Raw genomic sequence first — 20,447 nt, forward strand, 5'->3', positions numbered from 1 at the left:
CAATTTTTTTTTCTTTATTACATAAAAGCTACGATTTTTTATAAAACTGATGTGGTTAAATAAACTTGAAACTCAATTGTTTAATAAGAAGTGAAAATATATTTGTAAATTCAATTAGAGTATAGAAAGGCGCCTTTCTATTTCGTAAATATTATTTTGAAGATTATTTAACATTTAGCATTTCTTTAAGTTCAATTAAAGAGGCACTTTTATTTGATGTTTACTTCGAACAGACTTTCGACAGACTAACGATTTTATTTTGATACAGTGTTAACTCGACTGTCAGTGCCGTGCTAAATTTTCATTTAACGTAATGTAAGAAACAATATTAAATTTTAATTTTAAATATTAATTCAAAAATAATTTAATCTTAACACTCCTCCTTAATTATTTTACTTCTTAATTCAATGAAGGTTTTTCGAGTTAAAGGTTTGGTGAAAATATCGGCTAATTGATCCGAACTTTTCACATGTTGAAGTTGAACTGTTTTCCCAATGTGTTCTTGAATGAATTTCCTTGGTATTTCGATGTGTTTTTTTCCTTTGGTGATTTTCCCTTCCTGCGTATTTTCCAGCATGTGTATGGCAGATCGATTCCATCTTTCATGAGTTGAATTTTCATTCATACATAAGACAAAAGAGTTTGAGCAGATGTGTCAAAAGTTGCTTCAAATCTCTCATTCAGAGTTTTTAATATTTTAATCATTTCACTTTCATTTTCTCCGATAAGAAGTCCATCGTCTACAAATAGAGTAATGATCATATTTTTGTCTTTGTTATAATAAACACAAGGATCATCATCTGTGTTGTCAAAATTTAGTGATTTTAGAAAATTCGAAAATTTGCAGTTCCAATTTTTCGGAGCTTGTTTCAGTCCATATATACTTTTGTTAAGCTTGCAGATTCGATGAGTTCCATCAGAGAAGCCTTCAGGTTGAAACATGTAGATTTCTTCTTCCAGGTCTCCATGTAGAAATGCTGTTTTAATATCGAAAGTAATCAATTTCATTTTATTTGAAGCTGCGACGCTCAGGATTAATCGAATGGATACATGACGTGCAACAGGACTGAAGGTTTCACTGTAGTCGATTCCTTCTCTTTGTTCGAAGCCTCTGATCACCACTCTGGCCTTGAGTAGTGATGCCGCGAGACGAGACGATAACACGTAAATTTTCGTCTCGTCTCGACTTTTTGCATGGACGAGAGAACTCTCGTGGCATCACTAGCCTTGAGTCTTCCATCTTGTTTTTGACGTAATATCCAGCGACATGTCAAAGGTTGAATTTGATCAGGAGGATCAACTAGATCCCAAGTCTTCATTTTCATCAATGAATTAAATTCTTCTGACATGGCAGCTTGCCAATTTTCATCTTTTAATGCTTTCGAAACAGGTATATCTTCGACTTCTCCAATCATTGCTACATCATTGCTACTCTTCCTTCTAGTTGAATTCCAGTCAAGTACAAGTCGGTCTGGTGGTTTAAGTGTTCGACGATCCCTTAATCTGCGAGGTTCTGGTGGATCAGTGGAGTCTTCTTCTGAGCTTGAAGAATGACTATCATTGAGACTTTCTGAATCGGAATTTTCGGATTCTTCTTCTGAATGTTGGTTTTTATTCTGTGTTAGAGGTAGTTCTATTTCGAGGTTGCTTTCTATTCCAATTTTCTCGTCAAAAATAACGTTATCAGAGCTTACAATTTTACGTTCATTTTTGAGATATATTCTGTAGCTTGAAGAGTCAAGGTCATATCCGACAAATATTCCTTTCGTTGATTTCTTTCCAGACTTGACTCTTTTATGATCCGGAATTAGAGTATAACATTCACATCCAAAACTTTTTAATTTTCTGACATCTATTTTTCTTCCAAACCATGACTCTGCTGGGCTTTTGTCGGGTAGTGAACTGGTTCCAGTCTGATTGATTGTAAATACTGCATAATTCACGGCTTCGGCCCACAGATTCTCGTTTAAAGATTTTGCATGTATAACTGATCGAGCTGATTCCATTATTGTGCGCATTTCCCTTTCAATACGACCATTTTGTTGTGGAGTATAGGCGTTTGATTTAGTCTGAAATATTCCAAGATCCTCCAAAATCCTTTTTGTGTCGGCATTTATAATTTCAGTTCCGTTGTCTGATTTTAAACACTTGACTTTTTTATCTAATTGATTTTCTACCAGTCGGAAAAATTTTTCAAGTTTTTGTACTGTTTCGTCTTTTGTTTTTAGAAAATATACGGTTCGAAAGTGTGAAAAATCATCCTTGAATAAAAGAAAGTATTTTGCTCCTCCTAAAGACTTGATGTTCATTTCACATAGATCAATATGAATGAGATCCGCTGTCTGTGTTTCAACTTTTGGATTTTTGGGATGAGAGTTGTGATGCTGCTTTCCGTAGGTGCATCCAGGACAAATATAGTTATTCCAGTCATCAACATATTTGATGCTGTTTCTTTCTAAAATATTTTTGACGTATTTCACATTTTGGTGAGCTAATCTTTCATGCCATGTTTTGATTGAAACTGTTAGTAAACATGCGTCTTCCTTTTCTCGACGAAACATCATTTTGTACAGATTTTCATCACGTTTTGCAAAAGCGACAGTTTCTGTATTTTCCATAGTTTTGAATTCAGAGAATTTAGAGTCTGCATTTTGTATGTAACCTTTATCCAACATTTGAGTGACCGAAAATAAATTAAAAGTCATTTTTGGAACATACAAGACATTTTTCAATACAACTTTATAAAAATTCTTGCCGTTAAAGGCTTCTAAGTTTACATCTCCCAATCCAATACCTTCTAATTTAGTTGAATCACCAATTACGACCATCGTCGGCTTTTCAAATTTGTTGAAATTAATCAACCAGTCCTTTCGAGAAGTCATGTGTTGTGTGGCGGCACAGTCTTGGTACCAGACATCCTTGCTGTATTCTTTTGTATTTATGTGATTCACGTTGGCACTTCATAATCCGATAGTTGAAAGGGCACGTCGATTTGTTTTGGTTGAGTCATTCTCTTCGGGTTTGTTGTTGCTTGTATTTCCTTTGGGGCATTCTTTTGCAAAGTGGCCTTTTTTATTGCAGTTGTTGCACGGATAATTATTTTTGCAATAATCAAGATATTTAGCACACGGTTTATTTTTACAGTACTTTTTAACATGACCTTTCTTTCCGCACTTAAAACATTCGACAGATGAATTGCTTTTAGGTTGTGATTTGAAAGGTTTTTTTGTTTGTTTTGAGAGAAGAGCATTTTGAGTTGTAACTTCACTTAATTTTTCTCCTTCATTCAATCGATCTTCTTCCAACCGTAGACGTTCAAATAGATTGGTCATAGTTTTATCTGCTGCAGTTACGTTGTCCCAGGCAGTACGAAAATGATATAATTTTGGTGGTAAAACTCCTAGAATTCTTGTCATGATCCAGCTCTCTTTTACAGTTTCCCCTTCCGCTTCAAGGTCTTCGGCATATTGTTGAATCATCATACAATTTTCAATGACTGATTTGTTATTATCATATTTAAATCCGAAAAATTGTCTCTGCAAACCTTCTATTGTGTGGTCTGACTTCTTACCGTATATGGTTTCGAGTTTGGTTAGCATTTGATTTGCAGTCGTACATTTTGCAATTTTCTTCGCTATATTGCTGCTGACATTTAGACCTATGAAAGTTTGAGCATCAAGATCCTTTTTAAGCCATGTTTTTACTAATGCATCCTCTTCTCCTCCTGCAGGTTTTACTTCCAGTTAAATTTAATTTGAACTTCCATGAAATATAATTTGTGTCTCCTTGGGGATCTTCTGACAGAATTTCCATGTGAGATTTGACGGAATCCATGATTTCCTAACACTGTTTACGGCACTGATTATATTTCACAATTTATATTCCTTTAATTTGTCAATTTTCAGTTCGTCTTGTACACTGTTTACAATGATAATATATTGACCAGATTTGAATTTCACGAATTTTCACTAACACACACAACAACGTGGTTGACTAGTCTTTTATTGTTGATATGTGATGACCTTCATAGTGTTCAATTCTTCTTGCGGTGAATTTTAGTTTCCGACTTTAAATAATTTTGAGTTCCAAATTTTAGTTACTTTATTTATTGTCTTTCAGCAATCCTGGGCCCATAACCTGATGTGGTTAAATAAACTTGAAACTCAATTGTTTAATAAGAAGTGAAAATATATTTGTAAATTCAATTAGAGTATAGAAAGGCGCCTTTCTATTTCGTAAATATTATTTTGAAGATTATTTAACATTTAGCATTTCTTTAAGTTCAATTAAGAGGCACTTTTATTTGATGTTTACTTCGAACAGACTTTCGACAGATTGACGATTTTATTTTGATACAGTATTAACTCGACTGTCAGTGCCGTGCTAAATTTTCATTTAACGTAATGTAAGAAACAATATTAAATTTTAATTTTAAATATTAATTCAAAAATAATTTAATCTTAACAAAAACTCACTGCTTATACTTATCCAAAATCTTCAACCCCCTCCCCCTACAATTTTTTATAAAATTTCATAATTACTTGGTGGTTTTAAGTACTCATTCATAGTTCTAAATACTGTGAAAATATTAGCTCGATCTAATAACTTGCAATTTTGACATTGGTACACTTGAGACAAAAAATTCGATATTTCTGTTAGTTTTAAAGTCTCCAGGGATTTTTTTTGCAAAAAATTCTAGAGAAGATAAAGAATCGGAATATTATAGTTACAAAAAAATCGAAGGGGTGCTTATGCCAAAAAAAATGAAATGAAATTTTTTTTTGACTTTTTCCGGGCAAATTTTGGATTTTTTTTCTTTAATATTGCACTTTAAATTGTTAGATAATCAACTATTATTACCTAAAATATAAACAAAATCTAACTAAATGGATAAAAGTTATTCGTTTTTCAAAAAAAAGTATTAACTATCACACTGAAAAAAAATTATTTGATTCAATTAATTCAAATATTTAAAAAATATTTATTTCATATTTTTCTTTAGATCTATATATTTATTTAATTCAAATAACTTGAATTATTTGAATATAACAACTTTTTTTCTAAGAAATTGCAGATTGACAAACATGGACCAAAAGAATTCAAAAAATTTGAAAAATAATCTTATGAAAAAAAAATAATTTTTAAAATTCAAACATACTTTTTTATTAAATTTTCTTGAAAAATCTACATCATATTTACATATTTTCTAGAATAGCTTTTAGTACGAAAAAATTATTTCAAATTAGGTCAAAATGATAGGGCAGAAAGCAAACATATTCTCAATATTAGGTCAAATGACAAAGGTAACGCAGCTGAATTTCTTCGTGCTATGTGTATACCGCTGGGATCAGTTTCCTCCGTTTTTAAGATTGCCAAAACCATGGCTAAAAAACTTTGAAATTTTTTACATTTGCCAACCCCGGGACAACCCTGGGATTAATTTTTTTTTTATTTTTTCATTGTCAAAAGCCATGGCTGAAAAATATTGAATTTTTTTACATTTGCCAACCCCGAGACAACCCTGGGATCAGTTTATTCCTTTCTTAAGATCGCCAAAACCGGCGCTCCAAAACTTTGAAATTTTTTTTATTTTCACAACATTGGGACATCCTTTGCGGCACTCTTTACCTGCTCTACAATGCTTATAATTTTTACTATAAAATGAGTAACTTTTCCATGGAAACACCATGGCTGAACACGAAAGTACCTCAAACAAGGCAAAACCATGGCAAAGGCAGTTGCTAAATAATTCCTTTTTTTAATAATAGTAATAATAATAAACAGGAACAAAATTCTGAAGAAAACAATAAGTAAGTAATTAATTATTGAATAATAACACTGGTCGACAAAATTACGATTTTTTCTTGCTATGAGAATAAACGAAAGTGATTCTTATATGATTTTTGCCGTAGATTACGAATTTGTAAGTGAAATTGTCCCATCACGTTTTAATTTTGAGAAAAACGGGGTCAAAGTGTCAAAACAAGCATTTTTGTCACTTTCTTAAGCACTATTAAAAAAGAACGCGACCTGATAAAAAGCTCAAATATGTCTTAAATGAGAGCTACAACCATTAACTTTAGCATCCAAAAGCAAAAAACCATGTAGAAATAACTTAAAATTGTGGGGAACAACTTTTTACCAATTTACCCTATATGATCGCTAAAATAATAGCTGTAAAGTGAGCACGCGATAAAAAGTAGTTCCCCATAATTTTGAGTTATTTCTTCATGGTTTTTTTGATTTTGGATGTTAAAGTTGAGGGTTTGAGCTCTCATTTAAGCCATATTTAAGCTTTTTGTCACGTCGCGTGACAATGAGTAGCTAAAACAATAATACACAATTCAATAATTAAATGAAAACAAATAAATTGATAATTTAATAATAAATAACTAAACATCAAATAATTAAAAATATATAAGATAGAGAGCAGTAATAAACTAGTAAATAATTAATTAATAAATAAAATAATCTTTATAAATAAGATCAGCCTTTTGTCTGTACATTGCATAGAATTTGAAAATTCATGTTTAGTTTTTCTATTCGAGTAGTAAGAATTCCAAAAATGACAATAAAAAAATTATGTATGTATGTGTGTATGTATGTCCGCAATATTTTGTCCGGGATAAACACAAAGACTACTTGATGGATTAAAACGAAACTTTGCAGACTCTTAGGTATTAGTCTAACTTAAATTGAAGTGACACTTTTTGTAGCTACTTTTTAATAAAAATGCAATTAATTTTTACTAGAAAAATAAAATATAAATAATAAATCCGAATTGTTTAAGCCAAAATAATATTTTTTATTTTCGACGAAGTTTTTAATTAATTTTTTTTGTTGAATATTGTTTAATTTTTTATGAAGTTGGCATTGATATCAGTTTATGTTTTTAAATTTTTAATTACATTCATTACATTTATTTTATTAACAAGTTTAGAGTCATGAATTTGATGTCTATTACAAATTTTCTAAAATCAATGAACGTGCGTTTGCAAACAATTTCTGTATTGGTATTTTAAGGTTTTATGTTTTGAAATTTCATAGTATGTATTGTCATATTTAACGTAAGAAATAAAATATATATATGTTCAATATAAAGGGTACATTCAAAGTATCAATAAAACTGAAATTTGACTTCAGCGGGCACCGGGAAAAATTGGGATTTATAAATCAAAATTTTCTTATTTTTAAATTCTAGAAATGATTTTGAAAATAAATAACAAATTCGCATTTATGAATTAAAATTTTTCTTCTTGAATTTTAGAAATGTTTGGGGTATGTGTTGCTTTCCAAAATTCTACCTGGGCATTAAGCAAAAACGGGTAAAATGTAAAATCCCATGTGGAAATTTTCAGAAGGGATATGGAAAAATTATACCTACTTAAAAAATAAAAATAGATTTTACATGGGATATTTTCTTAATTAAATATAGGCTTTTTGGGTTTATTTAAGGTATATTTATCACTTAAAATCGTGTCGAAATTTCCCATACGGTTTTATATTGGGATCTCGGTTTCCTTTATGAAAGTGGATCCCATGTAGATTTCCATGTGGGAATCGAAAACGTGTTATAGTTTCTACTAATACATTTAACAGAGTGTCTATCAACCGCGAAGGAAAACCGAGAAATAGCCGGGCATTTAATTCGACCAGGAAAAATCGGGAATTTTCTTATCTAATTAAAAGAAGTTTTATTATATTGCTTTAATTTTTATTGATGTAATATTTTTATTTGTCAAAACTTAAGCCCTACATTCAGCCTACAATATAGTCCAGGTAGAAATTGACGACCGGGATGGTACCGGCCCGGTACAAACGGCGGATTATAAGTGCCGGGGCGGTACCGGCATAAGACCGTAATTTTTACCGTCTCGGTACCGGCAAATTGCCGGATGATAACTGCGGCAGGTATCCGGCATACATACCGGGCCGGTACCGAATAATCCACCGGGGCGGTACTGGCCCGGTTATTGTTGGAAGGCATTTAGTGCCGGTTTATAACCGGCTGCACAACCGGCTAGGTACTGGTCCAGTACCGGCATAAGTGTGTTCATTCCACCGGCGCAGTACCGGTAAATTGCCGGATGATAACTTCGGTAGGTATCCGGCAACCGTACCGGGTCGGCACTAATGAATATCTGACAAAGTACCGGGCCGGCACTAAAAAACAACCGGTGTGGTACCGGGCCGGTTAAAAAAATTACATGTTAGTCTGATTAATTGTTTAATTATTATTATTATTATCAATGTTATTATTAATTTTAAATTGGAAACAGTAAATATATTAAATGCTGAAACAGAGAAACATAAACAATTATAGAAAAATCTGAAGACTCGAGGAGTTGAAGTCAGGACCCTGAGGCTGCAAAGTCGACACCACATCCGCTAACCTAAACCTGCATATGGAAAGTAAATGCAAAGTGAGCTTATAAAGTCTAACCGACATTACAGCTGACAGCAGTACCGGGCCGGCACTAATATTCAACCGGTACGGTACCGGGACAGTATTTGTATTTTTTAATTTATTTTAATTCAATTAAAATTATTATAAATAAATAAAAATAGTAATCATAAATAATAATAACCGCCCTATTCACCGGCTAGATACCGGGCAGGCACCAATAAACAACCTACCCGGTTCGGCACCATGCCGGTCGTTAGTGCTGGCACACCTCCAACTTTTCTGCCTGGGAGGTCTTATTTTAGATTTTAGCAGTAGTAACGTAGGATCTACTTGCGACACAATTAGTTCGAAATAGACTCAACATAACTCCAAAAGCTGGTAGAAATTTAGGATTAATTTAAACATTACACCGGCACACAAAAAAAAATTTGGATTGCCAGGACTGCCATGTGGGAGGTTTTCTTCCTTAAGGTGTATCTATAGAGAAAAACATTGTCCAACCTAAAAGTTAGTTCGTGTTCTCCTTTTACAGGCTTGGTGGGGGGGGGGTGAAGTTTGAGTAACTGATTTTTATGGGAATTTACATAATTTCTATAAATATAGCTAAATTTTTGCTTCTTATGAATGTTTTTTTGAATTCAGTGACTTTAATAACATAAGAATTGAATATATAAAAAAATAAGAATGGCGGATCTAAAATGGTGGATTTAAAAAAAATTGTTCAGATTTCCTTGAAATTTGTTACTCGGAGGTTTTCGGGGTCGCTGATTACGAATATGATGTCAGTTTATAAAAATTCAATATGGCGGATCCAATATGGAGGACGAAATTTAAAAAAAGTCCTCGTATTTACTTAAAACTCGTTACTCGGGGGTTTTCGGGGTCGCTGATTACGAATATGATGTCAGTTTATAAAAATTCAATATGGCGGATCCAATATGGCGGAAAAAATATATTAAAATGAATGAAATCGATTGAAACTTGCTACTCCGTGGGAAATTTCGAGGTCGCCGAATACGAATCTGATGTTGGGTTTAAAAAATTCAAAATGTTGTATCCAATATGAGTTACGATGAAATTGTTCTCAGATTTTCTTGGTTCTTGGTACTTAGGTGTTTCCTCTAGTCGCTAATTTTAAATCTGAATTTTTCATAATCTAGAAATGGTTTACTGTAAATGTTTTACTAAAATTTAATCGCATTTCTGTGATACTACAATCTCAAAAAGTTTTTGACCTATTTAAAATTAGTTTTTGCGACTAGGACACCTCCCCGTGGTGAAGGAATTTTCGGCTTAGTTTCTAGGTTCAAATTATGCCTTCATGGCAAAAGTAGGAAAGAAGTTTACGATGTAGAGGATGGATACCTCAGTATCGGCGATTTGTAAAAGCCTTGGACAAAAATGGTAAATGTTTTGAGTATTTGGCGGAGAAGTTTCCGAAACTGTCTGACGCTAAAATCAAAGAACGTGTGTTAAATGGGCCTCAGATACGTAAGTTGTTATATGACGAAAAATTTGTACAAACGATGAAACTTAAAGAAAAAGCAGCCCAGACAAGTTTTAAAGAAGTTTGCTTGGAATTTCTCGGAAATAAAGAAAGCCACATACATAGAGAAATTGTAGGAAAAATGGTAGAGAATTTTAAAAAGCTGGGATGTTTGATGAGTTATAAAATTCACTTTTTGGATTCACATTTAGATGAATTTCCTAAAAATCTTGGTGATTTCAGCGAGAAACAAGGATTTCACCCAGATTTAAATGATATGCAGAAACGCTAACAAGGGAAATGGAGTAAGAATATGTTAGCGGACTATTGTTGGACGCTAAAAAGAGATATACCAGAGACTAAAACTTCAAAGAAGAGAAAAAGTGCTCCGGAGATCATTTGAAACCAAAAGGGTAAGGTACTCAAGACATAGAAATTAAGAAATCTGTTCTTTTTTGTCCGCCATATTGGAGCCGCCATATTGGATTTTTATAAACTAACATCATATTCGTAATCAGCGACCCCGAAAACCCCCGGGTAACGTGTTTTAAGTAAATACGAGGAATTTTTAAAAATTTCGTCCGCCATATTGGATCCACATTTTTGAATTTTGAAAATCTGATGTCAGATTCGTAATCAGCGACCCCAAAAACCCCCGAGTAACAAGTTTCAAGGAAATCTGAACAATTTATTTTTAAATTCACCATTTTAGATCCACCATTTTGAATCCTCCATTTTTATTTTTTTATATATTCAATTCTTATGTTATTAAAGTCACTGAATTCAAAAAAACATTCAGAAGAAGCAAAAATTCAGCTTTATTTATAGAAATTAAATAAACTCCCATAAAAATCATTTTCAAAAACTTCACCCCCCCACCAAGCCTGTAAAAAGAGAACACGAACTAACTTTTAGGTCGGACAATGTTTTTCTCTTTAGATACACCTTAAGGAAGAAAACCTACCACATGGCAGTCCTGGCAATCCAAATTTTTTTTTGTGTGCCGGTGTTATTTGAAATACTACAAACGCATAAAGTACTACAAATTGACAAATACTGTTCTGTAAATCTGAATTAGTTAAAAATATTATTTGATAGAAAAAGTCATTTACTGATTCAAACAGTAATATTTTCCTACTAAAATAGTTAATGTAACTAATTATTAGTTTTTCCTAGTCAAATTAAATTCCCGATTGGTAGGCACCTCTTAAAATATATTAGTAGAATACTAATATATTTTAAGTTTTACCCAAGTAATTATAAATAAAATAAATAACATCCTCAACAAAGTAAATAAATAATTAGTAAATAATAAATCGAAAATTTATTAACAAATGTGTTAACGACATCTAAGATAAATAACAATAATAAAGTAGTAAATAATTATTTGATAAATAATGAATAAAAATAATAAACATGTTATCAATTAATAAATAATGAGAATAAATAATTAAATAATTATTGAATAATAATAAGAAACAAGTAAGTAATTAATAAATTGGTAATTGCATATTAAATTAGTAAATAATCAATTAATTATTAAAAAATATAATAAATAATAATAGTAAACTAGTAAATAATTAATAAATAATAACGAATATGTTAATAATTGATAAATTAAAATCCAATAACGATAATTAAATAAATCAATAATTAATCAATTATAAATTAATGAATGAGTTAAATAACAGATAATTTAACAAGAATAAATTGAAAACTCAAAAGATGTAAAAAAAGATTTAATTTTTTAGTTTTTATTAACCAAAATAATATTTTATTTACCGCTTCTAGCTAAGATTTTTCTTTTGTAAGAAATTGCTTTTTCAACAAAATTAGTTTCCTCTTTGACACTAATACACTTAAATGTTTCTTGTTTTTCCATAATGCTATAGGTTTTATCTTCGTCCGAAAAAATTAAACAGAAATTATTTTTCTTTGTTATTATTAGGGTGATTGTGCGCATTACTACGAGTGCCCTATTTACTACGAATTTTATTAAAAATATAACTTTCTTTGACAGATAATAATCTATAATAAAACTTTAATTAATATTAATTGGTATTTTTAATGAAAACTTCTAAAAAATGCATTTTAATACGTTTTATTAAACTTTCAAAATCGCTAGTTTAGATGAGAGCACAAAAAGTTGCATTAATGAGTTGAGAGTGCTTTTAGAAAGATAAATATATTTATGTGTTTTGTCAACAAATATTTAATGTTAGGTTATTTCTAAATAAAGCAATAACATTAGTTTTTATAGATTTAAAGAAAATTTTATTTATTTACATTTTTTTTATTAGCTTAATAAATTGAAACTTGTAAAAATCTACAGTAGTCCTAAGTTGGCCACCTATTGTTTTTGTTTGTTTTTATTTATGTTTTGCGTTTTTATTCTCCTAAATGTATCAAATTTGTAAAATTTCTGCGTAATTGAGAAGAATATGCATTTCTTCCTTATACTCAAGCGAAAAAAAGTGGTGGCCAACTTAGGACCGCTATTTCTGAAACATCCAAAATGCAATTTTCCACTATTTATTGTACTAAGACAGTAAGACTACAAAAGTCATTCTATATCATTCTGAATACCACAAAATTATAGCAAAACGATCTCTCAACACTAATATATACTTGCCAAAGTGATTAAATTTGATTTTGTAACAGTTATGATTTTTTACTTCCTCGGAAATAATTAAAAATTGTAAAATAAAATATATTCAGTCGACATTTATTTGAAACAACAAAACTAGAATTTATAATTATCATTCATGCACGTCCGTACATTCATTTTTACATACATTAGTGAATTTTTAGAAGATCTTCTGTTAACGAATATTAATAAATTAAACAATTGGATTCCAATATTTCAAATCAGCTTTTTACAATAAATTTGTGGGATTCTCTTCGAGAATCAGCAGTGATTATAAATTACTTTAAAAACATATATTTTGAGATAAAAGTGTGTATGGTCAATTATTCACTATTCTTTCGCAAAATGAATTAATCATAAAATAAAATGCTACGAACTCACCGTCGTCAGGTTATCGCTATGATATCACAAATGATATCCGTCAATAAAATTATAATTACAAATGATCAGGATCATATGTGTGTCCAATGATTTATTCTCGAAATTTCCAGAAGTGGTGTGTAGACAATTACATTGATGAACACAATCCAGGAAATCTCTCGTAAAAAAAAGGAATCGTCTGAGCACAGCAGTGACGATTTTCTTCAATGCAATATGATAATCGCCTATAGCAGAGATAATGCGTTTACGAACGACGATCACCTCTGGTGATTACAATTTTCTTCACCAACCGCTATAAACAAATAAACACCGGCGAAACCATAAATAATTGATACCATTATTTCACCATTTTTTTTTAAATGCATCAAATCACTGCACTTACCCCTATTGGGCGTTGAGAAATATATAACGATCGCCTTCGTTAGGCGTCTTTATATTTAATTTTGCGAGATGCCCGTCGCACAGTGTTACGCGCGCGGGACACTTGACCACACTAAATTTTCTTTTCATACTCACTCAAGGCTACCAGATTCCGTGCCCTTTCTTGACAACACACACATACCTTTACCTCGATGATTAGAAGTAAGGACACTCAACTTACAATTTTGTTATTATTTTCGACCAATTAGCTCAGGCGGCCAACTTAGGACCACTCTTCCCTATTAAATTATCAATTTATTTGTTTTTATTTAATTATTTAATTGTGTATTATTGTTACCTACTCATTCTATTGTTAATTATCAATAATTAATTACTTACCTATTGTTTTTATTTATAATTTTTTACTTGTTTATTATTATTATTCCAAAAAAAATTCAAAGTTCTTCAGTCACGGTTTTTTCGATCTTTAGAACAGAGAAAACTGATCCCAGGGTTGTCCCGAGGGGATTGGCGAATGTAAAAAAATTCAAAAAAAATTGAAAGCTCTTCAGCTATGGTATTGGTGATCTTAAGGACGCGAACGGAAAAAACTGATCCCTGGGTTGTCCCGGGGTTGGCGAATGTAAAAAAATTCAAAAAGAAATTCAAAGATCTTCAGCCATGGTTTTGGCTATCTTAAGAACAAAAAAACTGATCCCAGGGTTGACCTGGGATTGGCAATTATATAAAGTTTAAAAAAAGTTAAAAGTTTGATTCAAATAATAAGGTACAGTTTGAATATGACAACATTCTTAATCCGGGATTCACAAATAATTTCAGAGGAAAGAGGTTATTAATTTCGGTAAAAGAAGATATTTATCATTACTCAAAATTTAATCCTTTTTTTACAGTCTTTAATGTAATGTAAAAATAGCTTATAGATTAAATGAAAAAAGTCGCACCTATATCTTACAGTCCTATATTCCAGCTGTATTTTAAGCGCAAGATCATTACAATTCAATCAAAATTACACCTGAGAAACAATTTTGACCGCCTTTTTTACTTTTTCGCCGTACCCTGGAATGTAGAAAACACCTGGATAAATTATAGTCCTTTATGCAATATACAAATAAATAACGTTTCGGCAATTCCGGGCAGTCTGGGTACAAAAAATTACTTGGTAGCACGAAGGTTTAAAAAACTAAAAATTTTTAGGGAAGAAATGTAACTTTTTAGGTTTTTTATATTTTAAGTTATATGAAACCTTTGAAATTATGCAGGATTAATAAAATGCAAATAATCTTATATTTATGTTTATACTTTATTCTTCTTGCAAAGAATACCAAGCGGTTGAAACACTATTTGCAAACTTATTATATTATCAGATCCTAATGGACTAAGATCCATATGACTTTGAAGGTTAATGATTAGAGATATTAATTTTGAACAAACTGTATGTTCGCAAATATATTTAATGGTATTTACTGACAAAGTCTATTTTTTAATAATGTTTAAAGTTAAAAATGTGTTCTAGAAGTTAGTTTTTAAACCAAAAAAACAAGAAGAGGAAGGTAACAAACAAGGCTACTGAAATATTGTAAGTAATATAAAGCGCGTAGACCGAAAATATTTTTAAGAATAATTTTAATTTTTAGACGAAGTCATAGGATCTCATTTGAATTTTAGGAACTAAAATATTTGTTGTAAATGTATTATTTATAAAATAACTATGTTTCAGGTATAATGTACGGATATAAGGGATTAATTTTGGTATTTGGATTATTCTTGGCTTACGAAACTCGAAGTATAAAAGTGAAGCAAATCAATGACTCGAGATATGTAGGAATGTCTATCTACAATGTCGTCGTTCTTTGTTTGATTACGGCACCTGTAACAATGGTTATCGCCAGTCAACAAGATGCAAGCTTTGCTTTTGTCGCACTAGCCATAATTTTCTGCTGTTTCCTCAGCATGGCATTAATTTTTGTTCCTAAAGTTATAGAAGTTATTAGACATCCTAAAGATAAAGCTGAATCTAAATACAATCCAGACGTAGGATTGTCTAAAGAAGACGAAGAAAGGTATCAGAAGCTACTTACAGAAAATGATGAACTTCAAAGGCTTATAGCAGTGGTAAGAATATATTTACTATATTGAAATAAATGGTGAAACATGTATTCACAGAGTTTTATTTAATTAAAAATTTACAATTTAGTAAAATATTTGCAGAAAGAAGAAAAAATAAGGGTATTGAAACAGAGACTTGCAGAAAAGGATGCTTTGAAAGGCAATTGTGCAACAACTAAGGATTCACTGATAGTCGCAGATTTCGTGACTGGAGAAGGAACTTCAGATAGTGCAATTGGTGGGGGCATTTCCGTTCACACAAGATCCTCTCGAGCCTCCGCTTCAGACTTCGAATTTTCAGAATCATACTTGTAAAAACTGCTCCCATTGCTATCACAAACAAACACCATAAATAATAAACATCTTCCGTCGGAAGGTGTAGTACAAACATGGGTTATTCGGGACCTTATGAAAATTTTCAAATGAAGATTGAAATATATATTTTAAAGAGGCACTAATTTGAATCTTAATATTAATATTTGCAAACAGTATTAAAAAAATCATAAGCCTTTTGGCTGATCCTTCTTCACATATAAATATTCCCATAAACATTTTTCGATTTAAGAATAATAAAATAGCATATTTTTATTCGTAGAAGAATAATTAGTATTAAAGATTAATTTTCAAACACATAAAGACCAATTTTGTAATTTTTTCAGAAAAGAGTGACAAATTATTATTCAACTAGAAACTTAACGTAATTGTTATATACTTTTACAATGATATAACAAAAATTGTTAATGAATATTTTTATCTGTATAAAGTTCATATAGTTTTTACTTCTATTTGCTAAATGCGACGATTCTATCTATTTTTATCCAAACTTTCTTTCGAAATCAAAGTTTTTTCAGAGTATAAATATTTATTGTCGCATCTATTAAAAACTTTATACGAGTTATCTAGAAAATTTACATGAATCATGTTTATTAATATTAATTGAAGAGTTTAACTATTCATTTAAATACTAGTAATTTAAGTAAACTTTAATTAAATTAATATCCAATGTTGCTGCTAATATATAATACCGATAAATACAAGGCGAATATTTATGTTGAATAAGTTTCTAAGACTAAGAGCAACATTACAATGTGTATAAATTCAAATTAAGAGATAATTAGTTACTCCTGTTCAAACAGTATTTAAATATTGAAAAAATATATATATTGCAATATATCAATTCAATATTCAAATATTGATCATATATTTGACAAAATACTGGTAAGATTCTGAAACTATTAATCTACCCTTTTTAATTATTATCTATAATATTATAGAAAACATATTATTACTTTTTGAAACCGGGCAATCTTCGGATTCACTTTAAAGACTGAACTTATAACAAATAGATTTATTTTTAAAAAATTGATAAAAAATCCACTTTTTAATTTTGCCAAAAGCTCCAAATAAATTACAAACTTTTTTATCGGCCTTCCTGTTGTCATAATTTTCATTTGATAAAATTTTTGTATGAATTTCAGTTTTATAAGTTAAATATAATTCCAAACTTTTCTTTTAAATTAATAAATTTATTTTCGATCATAAGTTTCTCTGATGGATTCATACAAAATATAATGGCTTAAATTTATCATGACAATCAAAAACATGACTAAAAGTATCATTCTTAAATAGCTCAAATCTCACCTTTTCAGTCACGTAATTAGGATAATTAAAAAAATTGTGAAAACTATTGTACATATGGTTTTCTAGAGTTGCTGAATATGAATTCGATGTCAAATTTGCAAAATTCGTAAAATTTAAAATATCAAAAACAACATAACAAAAAAAAAATTATAAATCTCACAGATTTATTAAAAAATTTGCGAAATTCAAATTGTCCTAACAAATGTGGTAGACAAAACATTAAATTAAATTAAAGTGACATGGCGGATGCTGTATGCTGGGCTAGAAAAATTAAGAATTTTGTTTGCAACTTGTTACAAAGGTAGTTTTTGTGATCGCTGATTGCGAATTTCACATTAGATTTGCAAAATTTGAAGCAGCATATTCAATAGGGGAGAGTGGTATAGCCCCGGACACATAAGTTTTTCTGGGCATACATTTTAAAATAATTATTAAAATATTAATGTGAAAGGATTTACACAGTCATAGTGATGTTATTAACACGTTTGACGCATTGTAGTCCCAAATTTTGCAGAAATTGTTAATTAAACACTAAAAAAGTACTATCAAAGTAATATATTAAATCACTTAACATAATATTGATAATTAGCAGTTCAAAAATCATAATTTAGCAATAGGGGAGACTGGGGTAAACCCGCTCACTTTTTTTCAGATCAGCTAAAATCTAGGAAATTATTCTCTAAATCCAAGTTAATTTATATCATTTGAAAGCTTATGATTTCTACTAAAAAAATAAAAAAGAGTTTTTGATTTATCTTTTTTAGTTTTACTTAGAGAAACTTTTTAATAAACATATACCAAATTTCGAAATCACAATTTTCCAGGGTAAACCCGCTCACTTTATCTTTTCAAGACGGAACAGTTTTATTTTTTAAATATTAAAGTTCGTCTTATTCCCGTCTTAAGTATGATTTATTATTGATAATTTATGAGTTATGTAAACAATTCTATAAACAACAAATTGGTTTAATAAATAATAAATGTAGGTTTTATGAATTACAACTATGGATTTAAATAGTGTTATATTTTATTAAGAGAAAGTGAAATGTAGTTACAATTTTGGTTTTAATAAGTCATAAATTGTGTTATTGTTGAAATATAATACGTGAAATTATTTTATTCTAAATTTTAAATTTAAAACTAAGTGAGCGGCTTTACCCCGACTTCACGTGAGCGACTTTACCCCGAGTGTATTCCTCACATTACAGAATAAATTTAATTAAATCTTTTTAAAATAAGACAAAACTATATATGTACTTCGAAGAAGGACATCCAATGGCAATAAAAAAAATTTGCCAGATAAATTAATAATTAAAAATAATGATCGAAAAACTTAAAAATCCAAAATTCCTTTTTTTCTGACACCTCTAAAAACATTTGATCGTCTCTGATTCTATGTTGAATTCATGAAACTAAACGAAAGTTCGTTAATATAAGTTGAATGTTAAGTACTATTCACAGTACCAATATTTCCATCTTAAGTTGAGTTCATAGCGTCAAATCGCTAGTGAGCGGGTTTACCCTGTGCGCGGGTTTACCCCAGTCTCCCCTACAGAACATTTTTACCTTTGTAAAACGAAAGTTTTTAGTTTCTCTTTTTGTAGATTCAGATTTAATTTCTACCTGTTCTATACAAATACTTACTAAAAACCAGAAGTGATTTTCAAACAGAACTTTTGTGATGTCCAATGTTAATTTATATGTAATAAGTAAATAACATATGTTCAATTAATAATAATATTTAGATATTTTGAGATAAATTATTACAATTTAACCTTAATTATTATTTATTTTTTTATGAAAACAAATAAAAACTATTATAAATTTATGTCTAATAGTGCCCGACATGAAATGTACAGGGCTATCAAAAAGTGAATTATTTCCGAAAATCTGTTATAAAAAGTGAAATACACAAATTTAATAAAAATACTAACCGATTTTATAGTACGAATGTTTATTTACGTATAACTACAAAGAAAAAATATTAAACTTTTCGAGATTTCGTGAAATTTTAAAATTAAATATGAGTCTTGGTCCATAGAAAACAATTGATTATATATCAGATCGTATTTATATTTAATTTTTTAATAATCGAATAAAAGATAATAGTTCATACTTTGAAAATTGAGGCTCCGGATCTTAAAAGGGCACTTTCACCATGTAAAGTCTATGTGGAAAGTGCCATTTTAAGATCCGGAGCCTCAATTAACTTTTTAAAATATTTTAAAAGACACAAATGTAATTATAACGGTATAAATTAAGCTGTCTATTGTATTTCAAACGTGTCCGGGTCTACCTTCTGTCCGGGGTTACCCCACTCTCCCCTATAAGGGGCTAAAAAACAGTTCATATAAATTTAAATAAAATTTACTTATAGATTTTGGCTCTCGCTGAATAGTACCTACTTTTCTGACCAACTTTATTTATTTAATAAGAGTAGAGATGATTCTATCACTTTTATTCTATTCATTTATTTAAATTTAATCATACTTTATTGACGCAGAGTGGTCGGAGAGAACCTACTTTATACAAAAGATTAGAAAGACTGCTCTGATTGCAACTGAACTTTAGGATAATCTTTATTTTGTCATGCTTAATCAGAATATACACTGCCGTCCGTCCACGAGTATCAGAACGATTACACGCGACTCTATGAAAAAACATGCCATCACTTTTCATAAATGCCATCACAATCATATCTCGGAAATAATAAGAGATACACTGAAAAACTGTTGGCAGAACTGTTCGCCCAATGCGCTGAAGTGTTGCATTAAAAAGAAACGCCCAGCTCACTTTAGTTTTGGGAGAGTAACTATCCTTTTTCGTAGAGCTGCCGAACTATTTGTCAAGCAGCCGCTCACTTAACGCCATTGGTAGTCCAGTTTAAGAAAGCAACTCGCCAAATTTTGATTGATCTGTTAGTTTAAACATCAAGTAGCGCTACACAACAGTCAATAGCGGAACTGTTTCATCAACAGTTTTTCAGTGTACAAAAAAACTTAAATACGGTTAGGAAGCTTATTTAACTTTACGTAAAATAATCCGTCTTTGAAGTCATTTCGTTAACTATTTTTTGAGTTGTAGAGTGAAATAGAAGTTTAAAAAAATTATCAAATTTTCTCATTTTTATATCTTGACTTCAAATGTTTCAAAAATCTAGAAAAATTTAGATAAAATTGCTTTAAAAACACAGAAATATTCGTTAGAATTTCAGCTTTAAAATAAGCCTTCGAAAATTGAAAAATGTCAATCCGTCATTGATTTATCATTAAAAATGTGAAGCCGTGTTGCGACCGATCGGTGCATTCGATTCTGGCTTCGCACTGCTGCGAATTGGAGAGAAAGCAGGGACGGATTTATGCGGCGGAATAATAAATAATGACGTTTGACGAAGAATA

At 30.3% G+C, this 20,447-nt stretch overlaps 1 protein-coding gene across 7 annotated transcripts in view; it reads left to right on the plus strand.

The window, feature by feature from the left end:
- Window positions 1-20,447, plus strand: part of LOC122504124 (gamma-aminobutyric acid type B receptor subunit 1) — a 483,822-nt gene that overhangs the window by 340,414 nt on the left and 122,961 nt on the right. For 3 of the 7 annotated variants that reach the window (XR_006301807.1, XM_043615049.1, XM_043615048.1), the window contains exons 10-11: window positions 15,020-15,414; window positions 15,511-15,646. Coding sequence is in view for 6 of the 7 variants with exons in the window: in XM_043615049.1 (XP_043470984.1) it covers window positions 15,020-15,414; window positions 15,511-15,646 (531 nt within the window). In the remaining variant the exon portion in view is untranslated. Of the gene's footprint in view, window positions 1-15,019; window positions 15,415-15,510; window positions 16,136-20,447 lie in introns of those variants that run through there. The other 4 variants (XM_043615051.1, XM_043615046.1, XM_043615047.1 and 1 more) reach the window with 3 other exon arrangements.

The sequence above is a fragment of the Leptopilina heterotoma genome, unplaced genomic scaffold (genome assembly GCF_015476425.1).
Source record: "Leptopilina heterotoma isolate Lh14 unplaced genomic scaffold, ASM1547642v1 Lhet_279, whole genome shotgun sequence".
Taxonomy (NCBI): domain Eukaryota; kingdom Metazoa; phylum Arthropoda; class Insecta; order Hymenoptera; family Figitidae; genus Leptopilina; species Leptopilina heterotoma.